Source organism: Orcinus orca, chromosome 19 (genome assembly GCF_937001465.1).
Source record: "Orcinus orca chromosome 19, mOrcOrc1.1, whole genome shotgun sequence".
In the NCBI taxonomy this organism is placed as follows: domain Eukaryota; kingdom Metazoa; phylum Chordata; class Mammalia; order Artiodactyla; family Delphinidae; genus Orcinus; species Orcinus orca.
The window spans coordinates 15,381,487-15,402,146 of record NC_064577.1 but is presented as its reverse complement, the minus strand read 5'-3'; the positions used below and the strand labels follow the sequence as shown (position 1 = coordinate 15,402,146).

The 20,660-nt window shown below is 38.2% G+C and overlaps 1 protein-coding gene across 6 annotated transcripts in view; it reads right to left on the bottom strand.

Moving 5' to 3' along the window:
• Positions 1-20,660, bottom strand: part of MAP2K4 (mitogen-activated protein kinase kinase 4) — a 108,996-nt gene that overhangs the window by 75,108 nt on the left and 13,228 nt on the right. For 5 of the 6 annotated variants that reach the window (XR_004481832.2, XR_004481833.2, XM_004266830.3 and 2 more), the window contains one exon: positions 3,220-3,322. The exons of the other annotated variant lie outside the window; for it this stretch is intronic. Coding sequence is in view for 3 of the 5 variants with exons in the window: in XM_004266830.3 (XP_004266878.1) it covers positions 3,220-3,322 (103 nt within the window). In the remaining 2 variants the exon portion in view is untranslated. The remainder of the gene's footprint in view (positions 1-3,219; positions 3,323-20,660) is intronic. 6 annotated transcript variants of the gene reach the window in all.

Sequence of the window (20,660 nt, the reverse complement as noted above, 5' to 3'; positions counted from 1 at the left end):
GAAAAAAGCTGACACAAAGGAGAAAGACAAAGACAAAAGAAAAAGTGACCCTTGAGGAAACAGATTACCTAAAGTATAGAAAAGAATTTTTAAATTCCAGACTTTACATCCACAAATTAAGAGTAGGATACTAAGAAAAAGCCAGAATCAACTCTTAGAAATAAAAAATCAATTCCCAAAACAGAATATTCTACAGAAGGGTCAGGAAATAAAGGAAATCTCTTAGAATATAAAGCAAGAAAACAAAGAGATAGAAAATATAAAAGTCAAAGACCGAGAGAATTCAGAGATACAAAAACCAAATAACACACATTTCCGGAAGAGAGAATAGGAAAAACATGAAGGAATCTATCAAAAGAAAAGCAGCAGAAACTCTCAGAAAAAGATTTGTGACTCTTCAAACTAAAACAATTCATCCGGTACACAGAAAGATGATCCAAACCTAAGCATATTCTCATATAATTATAGAACACCAAGAATAAAGGCAAAATGCTGAAAGTGAGAGAGAAATAGGTAATCTATAACTAACATCTCCACTACAGTGAAACAGATCTACACATGGTCCCCAAATTTAGCGTGCGCTGACACTCACCAGAATGCCATTCTCCCCTCTCTCCACCTAACCAACCTCCTCTAGGGGGCTTTCAAAATCCAGTTCAAACCTTGTTCCTTTGTGAAACTTTTCACCAAGTTGTTTATCTGAAGTGCTCTTACCCCTCCTGCACCATTCATTTGACTTTTGATCTGTATTACCTTATGCCTTACTTCTTGAATTTCTGTCTTCTTGAAAGTTTATTTAAACTGCTATTTCTCAGAAAATAAGGACACTGTCTTAATCTTTTTTTTTTTAATCGTCCACAGAATCCTGCACCCAGTAGACATCAAATGTCAGATGGATCTGAAACTAGTCCCTGGGACATAACTTCATTAGTTACTTATATTTCATCTTATCTTTTCCTAAACTCATTTAAAAAGTTTTATATTTATATCTATAACTAAAGTTCAAGAAGAACTGAATGCAAGGAAATTTTAAAAGAAGGAAACACATATAAATGGCATAGAGGTATCTTTTTCAAAGCCTCCACCTACTGCAAGTTATATCTTCTAATTGCAAACTTATCCTAAGCAGGGATCAACAGTGGTTTTTAGTGCCTGATAGTATTCAATACACAGGAAGAATACAGAGGATCCCTGTGGAAGGCGGTGGGAAGGTAGAGAAGATATGCTGCCCAAAGCAGGGAAACAACTGTCTCTGATGAGTATCAATACTAGTAGTTGCCTGTTCCTGATCCAGATAACAGACGAGTGCAATAATAAAACTTAAAGGCAGGGTCTAAAACTTTTGCATACTAGAATCAAATTCCAAAGATTCTATCACAAAGATGCCTATTACTGTGTCCTCTCAAACTTTTAACACCTTCTGGGAAGAGATAAATAAGAAACCTAGCTGGTTACAGGATTATTATGAAGTAGTTTAAAAAAAGAAAGAAAGAAAAACCAAAAAAAGCCTGATAGACTCAAATTTTGGAAGAAAGCTTTTTCTTCACCACCCTGTTTACTGTTTAAAAAAAAAAGATTCTGTCCATGAATTCCCCTAGACATGAAGAAAGTCTAATGGGGAGAGAGTACAAATATGTAAATGTTTTTCTAGTTCTAAATGCAAATCAGGTTGTCTTTCTCTTTGTCCAAGGGGGCTTTTAAAAAAAGAAAGAAAGAAAGATTTGTTAAGTTTGGCGATTACTACATATCCTTCTTTTTTAGACTTCAAATTTGTGGTTCAGCTGGCAACCAAGGCAACAGAAATGGAATATGTTCAAGAATTAGTTTTGTACTAGCTTTCACTGGAAATTCTAGGAAATGAGGAAGGAGGTTCTTTTAAGGTTCTTTTAAGTTCTTTTGTACTAGCTTTCACTAGAAATTCTAGGAAATGAGGAAGGAGGTTCTTTTAACAGTGTTTCCTTGCTGCTGGAGCTCTGACTAATTAAGCAGTACTAAGAGTTTCCTTCCTCAATATGATTCAGAGAAGGTAACAAGGTTGAGCTCTGACAAGAAGTCTCATTGTGGACAGCAGTCTAATAAAGCTGACAGACACCACTCCCAGGCAAATAAACTGCCACTCAGTTTTCATTGAAAATCTCTTTCATTCCCCTTTAGGTGATAGGTGTAAGCATAAGAGCGTACAGACACACGTATCTGCTGCTTCCTTCTAGACACTGATGTTTTAAAAATAAAATATTTTCAACATTCCTACTGCAAGACAGTCTACCTTCTACCAATGTGTTACTGTTTGCAAATACAATGTATACTAAATGTCAAACAGCAATAAATGTGCCTCTTTGGGAAGAATAAGTGTATCTGTAGTCTAATAAAGTTTGAATACAGATTGTTGAGGAATTATTATAAAACTATAAAATAATGGATTCTGACAGCTTTTTAAACCATACCTTCCACCACTTGGCTTTATAGTTCTCAATATTAGAACTAGGTGAAAATTATTTTTCTGGACATTAGTAGAAATGTAAATCCACTGGCTTTGACCCTTCATGTTCTTGCCAGGTTTGAGAAGAAGAAAACATTATTATTTAATACTTCACTTCACTTTGATTCAAAGGCTTCTGTAAAATATTATTATGGCGAGATTGTTTTAAATTAACTAATATATTTCTAATACTCTTCAGTAAAATGCTACAATATCATTTCTATTTTTTAATTTAAAAATATTAAGGGAGTCAATTTTTAAAAAATCACTGACACGTACATATTCTTTCAATCTACTATGACATGGAAATCTTATAGACACTCAGTATATTAAGAATGGAAATCTATTTTGTCAACTAGTAAGTGGGGGTGATTTGTGCAGATCTACAGGAGAGAGTTAAGTTTTCTTAAATACTACTTACAACTTAACTGGAAATTCAGAAGAAGAGGTAAAAATAATATTCTCAGAGTTCAATAAGAGAGAAACTAAAACGATATAAATGTAACTGGATCTTCAGCTCTTCCTTTCCCTTCAAGTCAACTTTAAAAAGGAAAATTGTGTTTGCCTACTTCAGACTACAGAATCAACAGCTTTCTATTTGAGTTCAAACAGTAATATTTCAAATGGCCCAGAGGATAACAGAAATACCAACCCCTCGACTTGAAAAAATTCATAAAACACAATAACTTTAAAACCCTTGCTTGAGTTGAGCCTTTTATTTGATTACCAGGAATACTCACATGTGTGGGTTTTGAACTCCTGCAGGATTGGGATTCAGAGTAAACCTTGCTGTAGATTTGAAAGGTGGATTTGCAAAATTCAACTTCAGTGCTTTGCGTTTACCTAAGAAATAACAAATAAAAAGTAAAAGTTTCAAGTACTATAAAACAGGTAGGATTCTGAGGGCAAAAGAAATTCACTCCAAAAGGCAGAAAATTTTGCTTTAACATATAATTAATATTTTGAAAGGTGGCAAAGAATTGCTCAGAATTAAGAAAAAGTAAATAAAAATGATCTAAAGTTGTTACTAACCACAAATCACTCATTATCTCCAAAACAACAGAAAACAATGCTCAGTGCTTCCAGTTTATATCGTTCAGAGATGCTAAGGCTTTTGTAAGTAAAAACACCACAATAAAAATCATTCCCCTCAGCAGATACATTGAAAAATACTAAAATATTAGCATCTTTCCAGTGTTACATTTTACTTCCTTAGTTTAATAAAAATCATTTTCCCTCGAATGTAATATAAACAACTGAGTGAAGAATATGAAGCATTCTGCAATCATAATGGCCTAAAAGCATTATGGTCCAGTCAACTTGAAGTTAATAACACAGGTATACCAAATAATCATTTTTGGGGAGGCAATTTCTTTGGTACGGGAAGGCAGAAAGTATCAATACCTTATATTATACCAAAAAAAAAAAAAAAGTCCTCTACAGAAAAGCCAGAAAAGATAAAGAAACAAAAATGTATAAAATATTATATATACACCTATAAATATATAGGGTTTTAAAAACTTGTATATACACTTAAAAGTCCAGTTACCCCAAAATAATCATTATCTAATGCACACTATTTTCTATACATAGAGATATTATCTTTTCCTCTACAATTAAAATTGGACCACAATACTGTTTTGTAATATGCTCTAGTCACTGACCATATTTTTTTCTATGTCAATAAATCTTACAAAATCATTAATGCAGGGGTCTACTATATGGAAATTTTGTAACAGAGTTGGGTTTTCCCACATTTTTAGTACACCTTGGTTTCATGTACATATTAAGGATACTTTTCCTAGCACTCACTCTTCACACTTCATTATACATATATCAATCAATACCTATTCCAACAACATCTCTGCCATCCAAGCACCTTCCCACCTCAGTGGATTCAGAAAATGGATTAGAGGGCTCAACCTGTTCAGCCCGGTGCTTTCACGAGACGTGAAGGCTGAGCGTGCCATGCTAGTCAGACAGGACTGCAGGACAAGAGCTGGATCAGCTCTCAGGGATGGGCCTTTCTACAGGATAACGGCAGTTCCTAAGAAGCTCACTGTCAGACATAACTATAGTACAACATGAATTTTCCTCATAAGTTGCCCTTTTGGGTTCCAAATTTTTTTTTAATAATTTTTATTTGACTGCAAGTAGAGAAAGGACATTCAAACTATACATGCAAAAGGTACTCCACAAAAAATGGCAGATTTGACTGTATTAAAAAAGCAAACTCTGTATTTACCAAAAAACCTTTAAAAAATTAAACGAAAACTTGGGAAAATCCTTGTAATACAAAATCAGAAATTCTAAGTATATAAAAACATCACACAAATGAAGAAAAAAATAGAAAAATTGGCAAGGGTATGAAAAATTAAGCAAAATTGAGAAAAAATTATGAAAGGTACTCGTAACACCAAAAACAGTTAAAATTTTGGTTCATGTGAAATTGGGAAAGTTTAGAGGTTTTATTTTGTACACATACATTTATTTTTTTTTAAATGATAACATGGTGATCAGAGTGACCAGGTAAAAGAATCACTAGCAAAATACACTGCTGGTAGAAAAGTAACCTCTGGTGAGAGGTTCAGCAATATACAAGAAGCTTCAAATGAATATGTTCTTTCACTTCTTGGAAATCTGCCTTTAAGAAATACTTAAAGGCAGAGGGCTATTCGCAGGCCCTGCTAGATTCTGAAATTGCTTGGGACTGCTTGCTCACTCCTCTGAACCTTCAGTTTTCTCCCTTTTTGAATGGGAATCTCCATCACTGTTACCCAATGCCTGACCCACCACTGTATTTTGGAAGCAGATAACTCATCTTCTAGTTACTAGGTTCATAGATGGAGAAGAATTTTGTGTCACAGTGGATCATACTCAAGAGTCTCACCCCATACCTGATTTAGATGCTTTTGATGATGAGATTTAGGACTGGTGAACTGATGATGTCTAGATGAGGTCTGGATTTGAGCTGACGATGTAATAAGACTTCTGGGGATGATGGAGGAGAGTGAATGTACTTTGCATGTGGGGCAGATGTGACTACATGGGGGCCAGAAGGCAGACTGTAGTGGACTGAAAAGGTGGCCCCCAAAGTACCAGAAGCTATGAATGTTACTTTATACAGCAAAGTGTCTGGAGATACAATTGAGTGAAGGACCTTTGCAATCATAAATCTGAATGAGCTCAATGCTTATGAACACCACCTGCCACGTGTGTGTGTGTCTGAAACTACCTGGTACATCACCCATGTTCTCTATATGATGAAAAGTGATAGAAGACTAAGATCAAATACTAAGGATAATAACAGAATATAGAATCACTGTGAAAACTATCCGAAGAAAAACACCAAAACTGGCCCTCTCTTCAAAAGTCCAATTTGACAGGACAGTAGCTAACCTTCCCAGGCAAATAAGGTATGTTACTACAGTTAAAACGTACTCAAACTGTTCTTTTGAAAATAAATATTTCTACCTAATACACACACACACAGAGATTCCTTTTCACACTGCATTCACATTTAAACAAAAATAAATTGAGGTCTTTAAATGACATTTACTGCATAAATGAACAAGCACACAAGTAACAGAATGTGACATCTAACTAATCTAACTTACATAAATTAGATTTAAACACACTCTATACTTCAGAAACATCTGCAGCTATCTTGAAAACAGTCCAAGTATGTATTCTGATCTCTCACCAACAAAATATGACAAAGAATTCTATAAAAGTTCAAAGCCTCTGTAAGCGGCGATGACTCAGAGCCTGAGGTCGAGTTACACGGCCTGTTCTCAGCAGCGCACCCCAACTGCCCAAATGATGATCAGTTTAAGAGGAACTCATGAGTGGTCAGCCTAGAGGAGGAGAAGGAACGCTCCAGAAAGTCCATCAAAGGTGAGATTCCGGGAAAGGCAGAAAGAGGCAGCTTTTACAATACCTTAAAGGCTATTTCTGAATCTCTGTAGGCATGAGCCTTTTTGTTTGTTTAAGCATCTCTTCCTCTCCCATTCACTTTCTCTAAGTAAGAACCTCTATTAGGTCTGGTCTTTCTCATCTTTACTTCTCTTTCTCAAGAGGCCCAAAAAACTAAACCCTAAAGGCAACCTGTCACCCTGTATTCAGATATTTTTAATAACAAAACTACAAACAAATAGGATATTAGATCAATGTGGATTTTTTTCAAAAGCCTGCAACAACTTCCACAGGGAGAAAAGGGTACAAGGAAATAAGTGATACTATAAATGGCCAGTGGAGATTTTTCTAAGCTAATAGGGATTAAAATATTTGTACAAGTAATTTAAAGTAATTATCAAGAAAGACTATAAATTTGTGATTATAATTACCCCTTCGGTAAGACTGTCACCAAATAATCAATTCCTAACCAGTCAACAGAGATAAACAGATCCTCCCCTTTAACTACAGTAGGATAGAAACAAAAATATGTCAAATATCTTAAATCATTCATATGGAAGAAGTTTCCCATCCAGAAGACTGTCTTTGTATACTTAAAACCCAAGTGCCTGATGTAGAAAATACTTTCAAATGTTCATTGATCTGGGAATAAATTTGACATGGACAGACCCAGACAACTAAAGTGTGGGTTAAATTAGCTAGAATAAGTTTCTGTTGTTTGCACCCAAGAACACTGACTGATAAGGAAAACAGTATTTGTCCTCATCCCACCACATTTCCAAAGCACTGCTGTATCCTTTAGGGCAATACTGCCTCACTTTTTTCATGCCATAGCTTACACAGAAAATGAGGACATTTGTTCAACACAGCGAGAAAATCAAAATCATAGCTGGCCCGATAGCTGGCCGAGGTGTTTCAGCAGCCTCAGGCCCCACTCAGCCACTCCGATGACTGAAGGGCCAGTCTTTCTGCATCACCCTTGAAATTCTGGTTTCAGAGCTCCGCCTTAACGGAACACCAGTAATACTTACACAGACTTTTCCATATCATGCATATGCAATTTCTTCCTCACAGTTCTCATGAGAGGAACGTTCCTAAGCATGGGATCTTCAAGAATATTCAGAACTATGATTCTGAAGAAGAAGGATTTGTCCAAGTATATCCATACTTACTACAGCCTAGGAATATCTTTTGCTCTAATTCTGACCACAGAACAACTCAGACTCACAGAATACTGAAGCCGAAAGTAAGACACCTTTCAGCTTTCAGATCACTGTGGGTTATGCGGTAGATTGTTACAAAAATAGCCACCAATGGGGCTTCCCTGGTGGCGCAGTGGTTGAGAGTCCGCCTGCCGATGCAGGGGACATGGGTTCGTGCCCCGGTCCGGGAAGATCCCACATGCCGCGCAGCGGCTGGGCCCATGAGCCATGGCCGCTGAGCCTGCGCGTCCGGAGCCTGTGCTCCGCAACGGGAGAGGCCGCGACAGTGAGAGGCCCGCGTACAGCAAAAAAAAAAAAAAAAGCCACCAATGAATCACAGCTCCCTGTGTCCACGCTTCTTTGCAATGTGACTTTGCTGCTCTTCCCATCAACAGGTGGCATCCATTTCCCTCCCTCTTGAATCTGGGCAGGCCTTGGGACTTGCTTTGACCAGAATAATAGAGCAGAAGGGATGCTATATGATGTCCAAAGCTAAGCCTTATGAGCCCCTGCAGTTTGCACTCTCACCCTCTTGGAAAGCTACTGAGTCGAAATGGAAAGCAGTTCAGTCAGGCTTCCTTGATGATGAAAGAGCACATGGAGAGGCCCAGAAGTCCCAGCCACCCCAGCTGAGCTGAGACCGCCCCAACAGACCGACTAGCTGAATGCAGACATGTAAGTAACAAACAGAATCATGAAAAATTAAACAGCTGCTCTTTTAAGCCACTACTCACATGCTAAAGGAGCTGGGGAGAAACAATGAAAAAGTGATCAGAATCAGTCCCTCTGAAGGAACTCCTATCACCACCACAGGGGACTCCCCAGACCCAAGCACAGGAGAAAGTGGGAACTTGAACTACAATGGACAAATCACTCATATGATACCAAGTATTCCAAGCATCCCACCAGGGGTGGGGGAAAAAGAATTGCCTTAAATTCTCCTTTCTCCCTTGGCTCTAACTCCGAGTACCTAATTTTCAAAACAGAAAGAGTATCCAGAATAATTTTTTAAATTATCTGTAATCACCGGAAAAGAGGAAGACAATTCCAACTATGCAACCTCAAACAATTTCAGAAATGAGGAAATAAAGTGGTAGACAAGAACTTACTTTCATTCCCTTTTCTGCCTAAATTACTACCGTGACAAGTGCCCTAACTTATTTCATAAGCTCGAGAGAATAAGAGAGGAAGGATGTTGACTTGCAGTTAGAAGAAATGGGCAACTCTGTACATTTTAGACTTGCAATCTCAGGCCTTCCAAGTAGTAAATGAGCTACTACCAGCTAATATTATATTACTCCTCCTCTGCCAGCCTTTGGTACATCAGGGTGAGCAATTTCCAAAAATTCACAAAATCTCACTTAGAACACTGAACTCTCATCAGTAAAATAGAACACTGTCATTCATCCATGCAGCTAAGCATTTTGGAAACTGGACAGTGCTGAGTTTGTTTAAGAAACCAACAGCCCCTTTAGCACATTTTGACACTTTTGTATGTAAGACAGATTTGGGGGAAGTCCAGTGTAATAAGTTCCATAGCCATAGGTGCAGAAATATCACACTTATACACAAGGTGGTTTGCCAGGCAGTGGGGACAAAAGGATAGACAAGGTAGTGACATAATTACAAAGACTATTTTCTTTGGCATCCTGCCAAAATTAAAAAGGACCATGGTGGGAGGAAGTTAAAGGGTAGGAATGGGGGGGGGAAAGTACTTTTGCTAGATGCTAAATGACCACCAATGAAATACTGATAAAGATAAAAAGAGGGATATTTCTGTGGTCTAGTAATTCACACATCTGTAAAACCAAGATAAAAACCACCCCTTACTTGGCAGAACTACTGCGGGAAGGACTAATATGAGCCAGATGTCTATTACCAGCAAACAAATATAATTCCTCAGACTAAACTAGCCAATTCCTGATTAGTCCAAACTCTTCAAAAACACCCAGGGAGCAATCTAATTCAGGAAGACCCTCCTGGGATTACCAAGACAGCACAGATGTCAAGGCTTTACTGAGATAAACAGGGCTTGAGATGCCTGTCCACACAGTCACGCAGACAGAATCAAACATTCTGTTGAGCAGGATCTTGGCTTTGGATCGCCATGGTCCCAAGCTCTCCTGTGAGGTCCCCAGGTTCACCGAGGGGCAAAGAGGAAATCCTTCTGTCTGAACTACAAAGCCCCAGCTGAAATCATTACCTTCTGAAATGACAAGCTGGGAGAGAATATAAGGGCCTTACTGATCAATATGACAGCAAATATCCCAATTAGAAAATACACAAAGAGCATGAACAGGTAATTAACAAAAGAAGCAATACGAACAGAACAGAAATAAACCATTAACATGAAAAAATTATCAAATTCTTCTAGCTCTCCAAAAAATTAAAATTCATTTTTTGCCTTTAATCCCACACATAAATAAAGAGTCCTAATATCAATGTTAACAAAGGGTATGAGAAGCAGCAGTCCCTTCAGAACTTGTCAGAGCTGTACTTTTACACCTATCTGTGGTTAGGTCATGCCCACCTTGCCCACTACACCCTAAGTTTCAGGGGTGCAGAAACCATTTCTCATGTGCCTCAATGTCTAGAATTACACCAGACACATAAATCCTTAACACTTCTTCAGTAAACAAAAGGACACAGACAAATGAATGAACAAAGCACTGCTGTGAGATAAACTGGTTCACTTTCTCCATAAAAAGGGCCATACCTAGCAAACATCTCAAAATGTCCTTACGGCCAACCCATTCCTAAGAATTTATCCTTTAGGAAGTTAAAGGCAATGCAAAGAAAGTTATTCAAAGCAGAGACATCTGTGTTAGATTAGTTACAAAAATTATGGCATACCCATAATTGGAATACTACACTGCTACCAAGAAAACACACCATAAAGACTATTGACATCAGAATTAACTTTAACAGTGAGAGTTCTTTTTTAATCAGGCAATAAATAATGTGTCTGATAAACTGTCATTTTAGTAAAGCACATGTGCGTATGATAATCTATAATACACACGCAGGCCACATTCTCCAGAATATCATTGGTGATTAATTCAAAGTGCTAGAATTATCAGTGACTTTTTTCTTTTTCTACTTTTCTGTTTTTCAGCACTAAGCGTTTTTTGTCTCTGTCTTAATTATAGTCTCCTTGCTCCTCACATCAGAGCTTTCTAATCTGTTCTCTAAACCTAATCTTACTGAGCCCTAGAGAACAAGTAAAAAAATGGCCTTAAAAATACAAGTACGCGGGCTTCCCTGGTGGCGCAGTGGTTGAGAGTCCGCCTGCGGATGCAGGGGACAAGGGTTCGTGCCCCGGTCCGGGAGGATCCCACGTGCCGCGGAGCGGCTGGGCCCGTGAGCCATGGCCGCTGGGCCTGCGCGTCCGAAGCCTGTGCTCCGCAACGGGAGAGGCCACAGCAGTGAGAGGCCCGCGTACCACACACACACACACACACACAAAAAAAAAAATACAAGTACGCATAGGCACTCTGATATACCTGCTAATACAACTTGGACATTTCCATACCACTATCATCTTGTAATATTTCATAAGTTATATCATTTGAGATTTCTGAAGGTATATGAATCAGCTAAGTTAACAATATTTTAATCTCCAACAAAACAGGAAAACACAATCCCCCCCACACACATACACACAATGCCATGCTCCTGACTGTGCAAGCACAGCCTCCATGGGAATCTAAGAGTGGGAATTCCAGTTACACACCCACCTTGAGAAGGTTCCAAATGGATACTCAAAAGGTGGCAGCCATACTGTCTGTCAGCACACCTCCACCCCCAGTTTAGGGGAGAAGAGGAAGAAGTGCTAATAATTCTGAGTCCTTCATGTGCCCCCAGCCTGTTGTTTAGCATTCTCTTTTATCATCATCCTTCACAGTCCTTGGGCGAAAGGCCTAATCCACTATACACCTGCACTACTTCCCTTCACAGAGAAGCTCAATGGCCACACGCAGCACTGACAATCCTATCCTAGTCAGCGAGGGGACTGTTTGCAGCACAGTAGTCAATAAAGGTACCCAGCACCTTGTCCAGGAGCTCAGAACACTTTACATCCATGTAATGCCCCAAACTCAGCCAAATCCACATGGCATTTTTGTTCTTAAGCTTCAAATCCATGAACATGTCAACAGGGGCCTCGTGGAGACAAGTGACACGCAAACACTGTGCTGACCAACTCCAACCAAACTTTCTATGCAGATGGTCTGTGATCCCTTCTCCTATGATGTGCAGGCCTCCCAATCGGACCCTCCAACATTCTCATGAAACTCATCAGCTCCCCAAAGTTTTAAGTTACTGTCTCACCACATGCCCAAAGCAAGATGTTAGGATTTCTGGAAAACCATCCACATAAGGAGTCTTCCTTGTCGATAGCCCTCTTTCTAGTGGGACAAGGCACATAATATGCAAACTTAGGAAAACCGTGTCAAGAAAAGTCGCGGAGCTTGTTCCAGTTTTCATCCATACCTCGAGCCCATGCTGCGGCTCTGTAGAGGCAGAGGCACAGGCCACACACGATGTTCTCACGGTGGCTTGCTTCAGCTCTAGTGAGAAGCCAGAGTGCCCACTGTGCTTATATCACGTACACTCTTCCTGCTCAGCAAACCCGCAGCATCCTGCCATCATCATTTTAACTCCCCACCACCCAGAAATGAAATAAGCTTGTTAACCATAGTTTCTAATAATACCATCAGTATTTTTTCAATCAGTGCTTCAAACCTTTTTTATATGTACCACAGTGTTAAGAAAAGCATAGGTGCACAACACAATGAAGGAGAAACAAGGCTGTTCTTGGCTAAGCACCACTGACCTAGAGCTCTAGCGAGTGGCTCCAGGCCACGGGGCAAGGAGATGAATATTTCACTTAAACTAATATTATTAACCACACAACAAAGCCAGATTTTTATCAAATGTTAATTTCTTCCCTTATCTAATTTCTTCCCTCATCTGCCCAAAATACCAATAAGGATTCCCACACAGTCATAAATAATTAACTCTTCTAGGCTAAATCCTGTCAGTTAGCAAGTAGATTAGGATACAGAAAGCTGTATTTTTTAGACAATTTAGCATCATACTAGAGGTACCACTTTAGTCCTAGCAGACAGGACATCTTGATCCTTTTCACAACAGAAAATCAACCATCCACTGGCCAAAGTGATAGTGGGTACCCACTCTTCTTTCCAGGTAACTACAGATTAGTCTGTCTAGAAAGCTTACTGATTCAAAGCTATGTGTCTATTATATGCAGGTAGTTTTGCTACAGACATTGTCTGTGATATAATAAAAAATATATTTGGTATTTGTTGGAGGTTCCTGGCACAGAGCTCCTACAACCCTTGGAATTTCCTAAGTGATGAGCATCTTTTATTATGCATAACAAGCCTCCTTCCACTATATCAGAGTTTTTGCTTATTAGGTGGGGGTGGGGAGAACCTCCAAAACTTCAGGATGGGAGGGCTGGTCTCCAGAAAAACCAGTCAAGTGATCAGAGGGTTATAACTTCCAGCCCCACCCACTAACCTCCATGTAAGGCAGAGGGTCTGGAGATGGAGTTCAATCCCCAAAGGCCAACGATTTAATCAATCATACCTATGTAATGAAAGTTCCATAAAAACTCCTAAAGATGAGCTAGGGGAGCTTCCTGGTTGGTAAACACATCAAAGTGCTAGAAGGATGACAAGCCCAGAGAAGGTGTGGAAGCTCTGCACCTCCTCTCTCTCCACACCTTGCCCTATGCATCTCTTCTATTGGGCTGTTCCTGAGTTACATGTTTCTAATAAATTGGTAAACATAAGTAAAGTGTTTTCCTGAGTTCTGTGAGCTATTCCAGCAAATAAGTGCACCTGGGGGCGGTGGGTAAGGGAGCCCTGTAACCTGCAGTCCGCCGAGCAGAAGCGTGAGTAGCCTCGGCGCCCCATTTGCAGCTGGATCTGAAGTCAGGGCAGCTTTATGGGGCTGAGCCCTTTAACTTGTGAGATCTGATGCTAACTCCAGGTAGACAGTGTCAGAATTGAATTGAATTGCTGGGCACCCAATTGACACTGGAAAATTGCTTGCGGTCAGAAAACACCTCAGAGTGGCAAAATGTGAAACACTGAGAAGTGAGGACTATTAAGATTTCCTAAAGGCAAAAGAAGTCAGTTTCAAGAAATAAATCTTTCCTTATTTCCATTAATACCTGTACTTGATTTTTTATGCCATCCAAACCTATAAGCAAGCCTGCAGCTTGCACTACCGAAAGCAGAAGGGAAGCTTTATTTCAAAGATGACTTCCCCAATTCTAAAACACCATGAGTAGTTCAGCAATAATTTAATAACTGCAGAGGAGGGGCAGAAAGCCCCACACTACACAGTTTTCAACTAGTCACCAAGAGCGTACCACATTTGTTATATAACAACCCCTTGCTTCTTCAGCAACACAGTCAACATGTGAACATAAGCATTCTCATATTCATCTGGATGACTTTTGACCACTGGAAATTAGATTTAGCACTCTGGTGACTTTCCATAAAAAAAGCACCTGCGTGTCACAGGAACTCAAATATTCCTTGAATAAATGAATAATCCAAGCCCAAGTTTTGATTTAACACCTTTAGGACAAACAGTTTCACTCAGACATCTTGACTGGGGGTCTTATCCATACTTTGCAATAGATCTAATTAGTTGCTTCTTTTGTTCTCATTAATCGAAAGATGCGTAACTAGAAGTTAAATAGGTTCTCTGAGAAAGTTAGCCAGCAAGCTTTAACGAGAGAGATGCTCCTGACTATAGAACTTCATGACACACGGATTAGTCGGCCATCCTCTGGCTTTAAAACAAGATAGCTGGCATTTTTAACTGCCTCACGTTGCATGGCTTGTGATCATCTTTTATACACTCAGCCAACGTTTTCCATTTCAGTGCTGTATTATCCTATACATCTTTTTAAAGAAATTTTAAGTAATAATTCACAATCCAAATTTAAATTCAAACCAACTGTGTTACTACCAAAGCAAATAACAGAGGTGGAAAACGAATCAGCATCTTCCATACAAAGCTAATATTGTATATGTATAAGCAATAGCTACAGCACTATTATACTCCTCTCACCAACATCCAAATAGCTTCTTTGTACCCCGCAGAATAATCCTTCCCGGTTTAAAAAAAAACATTAAGATGTGACTAACACTTTCACTTCTCAGTGGACACAATTAAGTACTATTTGTTGCCCATAAATGTATTCTATAAATTAAGGTTTTTAAAAGGTTAGAATAAGATTAATAAAGAGAGTTAAACGGCACTCAAAGAGGATATACTGCACCCTATCTACTTTCTAAATATACAGTACATGAGAGTATCCTGACTGAAATGTCTCTGATTTGTTATTTACAAATTGTGCAAGGTCAAATCAGTGTTAGAACATCACCACGTGGAGACTTTAATAGTGTAGTTACAAGACGGGTGACTGAACAGGGATAGTGAAATGGGAGAGTTGCTTAAGAAAGCTGGAATCTGGTTTGGGACTTTTAAAGATCTCTTGATCTCTGGTGAAGTCGAAGAACCAGTGGGTATGTGAGACCAGTTCTGCCAAATTAAGATCAGTCCCAAACCAGATTCCAGCTTTGCTCATTAATTTATATTCAGTGATTAGAATGCTCAGGTCCTTCAAGCATTATCTTGCCAGTACTTGGGAACCAGAGATAGTCATCGAAAGGCAGTTTGGTGAGACTAGAAGTAAATAGGAGTTCTCATCCAAGATATAAAAAACACGTGAACTACTTGTGTTCCAGTTGGCAATTACCTTCTCAGTGACTGGTACGTACTTGTCCAACAGGTGTCATTATTCACCTTTTAGTAGTGACAATGTCTTAAGCAACTCTTGCATTTCACTAACCCTGTTCAGTCACGTACTTCATATCCTTCAGCACTGGTGCAGTTAAGTCATAGATGATCAATGCAATAATTTGCATTTGATAGTATGCCCCAAACACAAACTTTGTTTCTTGGTTGACAACAGCAACTATTTGCAGAGTCCACAAACGTTTAGAAACACAAGTTAACCAGTCCCGAATGAAAGAATTAATCTAGACAAAAATCACTGATGGTAGCCAGAACCATCAGGTGAAAGGCTGATGGGGAACTTTATCCCATATGAAACACACTGACGGCACCAAAGCCCACTGATCAATCTTAACAAGAGCTGCAACCAGAAATCGTATGCCTCCTGATGTGACACAACAAAAAATACACAGCACCACCTACCAAGTGTTTTTGCCAAAAATTTGAATATCTATGTGATCAAAGCCCTTATTTCTAACTACAAATTAACAGGAAATATAGGGCAATGTGAAACACTAATTACTAAAAGGATGTAATCAGCCAAATCCAAAATGTGCAAAATGCTACCAAAAAAAGACCCATTTTTTTTCAATGAATAAATGGCAAGAAAAAAGGAGAGAAGAGGGAACTACTGTAAAGAAACTTGAGACATATGAACCAAATGCAGTATGTGTGTGGACCTTGTTGAGACCTCAAGTTGGAGCAAATCAACTGTAAATAAGGCATTTGTAGGGCATCTGAGGAAATCTGAACATTGAGTGGCTATCTGATAATATTGTTTTGTTTATTTAACAGTGTGATAATGGCATTAAAGTTCTGTATTTAAGAGTCCTTATCACTTAAAAGATGTGTGACACACACATTTGTGGATGAAATCATGATAATCAGAATCAGCTTTAAATTTTTTTAGTAGAGACAGGTGGAGGGAGGAGGAACAAATGAAATAAAATCGGCCACATGCTGGCAATTGCTGAAGCCATGTAATGGGTACATGGGGTTCACTATATTATTCTAAGTTTGAAAACTTCTATAATTAAACGTTTTTTAAAAAATTAAATAATGTGCTTTCTTCCACCCCTAACTATAAGAAAGTAGGAGGGACATAAATCTGAAGACATCAATTCGTTTTTAAGAGCCTGTACACAAATCTGTCCTCACACAGCACATGGCCACCTTGTTCACTGACTCCCCAGTCTCCTGACCTACTCATCTTGGTCAGCTGTTCCCCAGACACACAAGTCGTTTGAGAATCCCAAAGCAATCCATTCTCTGCATCTGTCTAGGCCAGAATAATTCTGATTTTTTGAAAATACTTTCTCCCTAGTGGCAGATCCCTCTGTTCCTAGCTTTGGAGCCACAAGAAGGAATCTTTCCACTTAATGTTCAGTCAGGCTTGTTAGATAACGTTTTGAAACTCTCCAGGGCCAGAAAATCAAAAATGATATATAAATGTATGTCCAGATCTCATGACAATTTTCAAGTGAAGACTCCTCAAAAGCCATTTGGTTTAGAAAATCATTCCTATGAGTGCTCACCGCTTTCTTTCAAGAATCAATAAAACACTATGGTTTATAGCATGTAACCTGTGACCAAACCAAGGTCACACAGTCTGCTACTCCTTAGCTGTATGACTTTAGAAAATTCCCTTAACCTTTCTGTGCTTCCATTCCTCATCTATAATAACTATTATACCTACTTCATAAGATTGTTGGAAGAAATAAAGAGTTAATAACTTACTTAGATAATTTAAATAAAGTGATAGATAAGATTAGATAAATAAAAAGCTTAGAACAGAGTTTAGCACACGGTAAATGAGAGTTATCTGTTGTTATTATTTCTACCACATAGTCTGTCACTACATGTTCAATTTCTCAACGAACATAAACTTCTTCAGAGTAGGCTCTAGATTTAATCCATCTTTAAAGACCCCAGTGCCTCTTACCATTAGCGGTATAGATATGTTTGTTAAATGTTATATTTGTGCCTCTGTTTATTTAACCTTTTAAGAGGTTCTCTGAAGGGGAGTAAATATGTATACACTTGATTTTCACTTCTGATTAATGTTCACTGATTTCTACCTAATGAGAAAATCAACACCAACATGGCAGGTGCCAAGTTTCTTCTAGAACATCTTTTCATCTAGACACTTGTATCTGGATTTTGAAAGCACTCATAAAATCATGCAGTAAGAATTCAAGTATTTACTATTCCTTGTTTGAAAACCATCACCCTAAATTTATAAGCTAAATTGAAAACCACTCTGATTAACTGGAGAGTCAGTTGGGAATAATTTCTGGAAACTTCTCACAAAAGTTTTGTCAAATATCCTTTCATTGCTTATCGTAAAGTTCAACTGGCAAATAAAAGGAAACTTTCTGCAATGTGGGAGAATCACTAATTTTTTTCTCATTCAAAAACACCACACAGTAAGCTTCTCCAAATGATTTTTAAGGTGCAATAGATATTTGAAACCTTCCTTCCTCTAGCAACAAAACCAATTTTCAGGAAGAATTAATGTTCCCACCACTTCCAAGATCAAAGATAATTAAGTAGCATTCCCCTTGGAATGGTATATGGTATAAAGGGGATGCATGAACCTTGACTCAGCCTATACAACGATTCTTGGGCTTCGGTTAGTATAAAGGCTGTTGGAAAGCTTGGGCTTTCCCCTGGCAGTTCATCATGGTCCACAGACAGTGATGAATGTACTAGACGCTCAGTCCTAGGGGCTTACGGCAAACCCTACAATAGTCTCATTTTGTAACTAAGTTCAGCGTGTATTTAGATTTAAATAAACCATGTTACCCTCCAGTAGTAGCAAATGTGGTCATTCTGTTTCTTAGGATTGCTGAAAAACTTAGGTGAGCTTAATAAATTCCAAACAATAAAATTTTAGTCATTGGGTATAGATTTTTGTTACATAAAATAGGAAATTAGAAGTTTAATTAGTTGAATGTTCTAAGCTCTTAGTTTTAAACACGGGACAGCTTGACCCTCCCTCCACTCCTTCCTTCCCGTGGTTGTCTATACTCACCTCCAGTAAAGTCAAATACTCTCTTGAGTGAAACATCATCTTTTACAGAACTTATCAGATCAGTAAACTTATTAATGACTTCCTCAGACTTCTGGGAAGATTCACAAAACATCCTTCCTCCTCTTTACGGTTTCATTTTTATTATTACCAATTTAAAAACAATTTGGGGTACTTATTTAAAAAGAATAGTTTCACAATGAAATGAAAATCTGTCATTAGGATACCTCCATTTTCCCCCCAAATACTTTGGTGTGCAGTGTTACCAAAAGCGATCAATACCTGTAATCTAATTTCTATTAATGACTTCAAGGATAACAGTCAGCTCTGCAACATGTAATTTTCTAAATACATGTTGCTATGCAAACATTCTCAAGTAAAACAAATTTTTAAAGCCATTAAATCTTTTTAGAGCTATCAAAAGTAAAAAAGGCAAAGCTACGGAAACTCAACACTTACCAAAACTTGTCTTTAGCACTCAAAAACTCTACAGCCATGGGCGGAAAATGCACTGCAGTAAGGGGGGAAAAAAAGGCTAAAAGTGCCCTTGTATGAAAACTAAATTATTAAGAGTATTTGCCAAATTCCTAACTACTCTCACTTTGATCGGCACAGGATTCTACTAGGCATTTTCTGAGGAAAATCCCCGTGCCCTGGGATCTTTAATGGGTCACAATTCTCATACAAGCAGAAAGTCAAAATGCCGATACGCTAAGGTAAATTTGACATTTACAAAACCATATCTCAAAAACTGTTTCTAGGCAAATCTCTGCCCCCCTCCCCCTGCAAAATTGGTTTTATAAAGCAAAGCAAATCATATTCTAAAGAACTATGTTTTCAAGTTAGCTCATTAAAGCCACTGAGATATGATCATTCAAACTGAGTCATAAATCACATAAACATATTTACAAGTACAAAATCATTATCTCCAAATGGTAAATGATGAACTAATCAACCCTCTAAATGTAGGAGCTCTACATGGGAAAAAAACATTTTCCCCTGATGTAGTCTTACATACAGACCTTAGAAAAATTCAATAATCTAACAGTGTTAAAGAAATATAACACTGTTGGCTCAAATAACAATTTTATATTAAATATATATTATCTTATATATATTTAGAAAACCAAAAAGCAAATAAATGCAGAAACTATAATTGATAAAAAAGATCATGAGGTGCAAAGTGGATTTTTATTGAATTTCTATAAAAATCTGGTTCCAAAATTAAATATGCAGTCTCACACTATTTGTGTGTGTGTTAAAAACCTACACACACATCACCAATAAAACGCCACTAACTTGTAACAGGCAATTGTAATAGACTGATTGGAACAGTAATGTACAAATATAAAAAATAAAAACTATGTGTAAGTCAAACAATGGGGGAAAATTAATCCTTCAGAGCTTCCATTAGTCATCAGAATCATCTTAAAATAAGTCTTTTTGGTTTATGATGGAGAATTGAGCATTTGAAGCAGACTCAAACATAGTGGACTTTTAACAATATGTACTTTTGTGTTCTTTGTACTCCATCCCCTCCTACAACTACTGTATGCTATGTAATTATTTTTAATGAATTAAACTGTAGTTTTTCTGAAAATTCTGAAACACCCTTAAAATAAAACTGGCACTAGAGTATGCCCTAATAGTCAAGAAAACATTGCTTTGGTGATTTCAAGCCCTTTATTTTTAAAGAAATGAGTGGCTACTTTTAACATACAGTTAATGGCTATATTCCAGAGCAAACTGGAAGACTGATTTTCTGAAAACATTACCAAATTGCACTTATAACTTTTAAGACATGCAAATCATAGGACCAGCTTGAGAAAAAGTGTTAATATATGTAAGCAACTGAAAACTTACCCTAAAATATAGGAACCAAGAGTTCAAAAATAAATGCTGTGACCTCAGAGCTGGCCCTCCGTACCATCATTCAGGTCCAATCCTCCCCTTCCTCAAGACTTCCACTGAGGTCCGAGCCAGCACAGACAGCTCTGCTTGACTCCAAAGCAGGACAGGCCATTGTTGGATCTCTGAGCCGTGGTCTCCAATCAGAAAAGCAGCTATCGTGAGACCCCACAGCAGCCCTCATGTTAGTTCTCTCTCAGGACAAAACAGTGGAAGCAAAGGTGCCCAGTACATATGCGTTCCTGTACCACCTCATCCTGGGTTCAGCTACTAGTCAATCCGC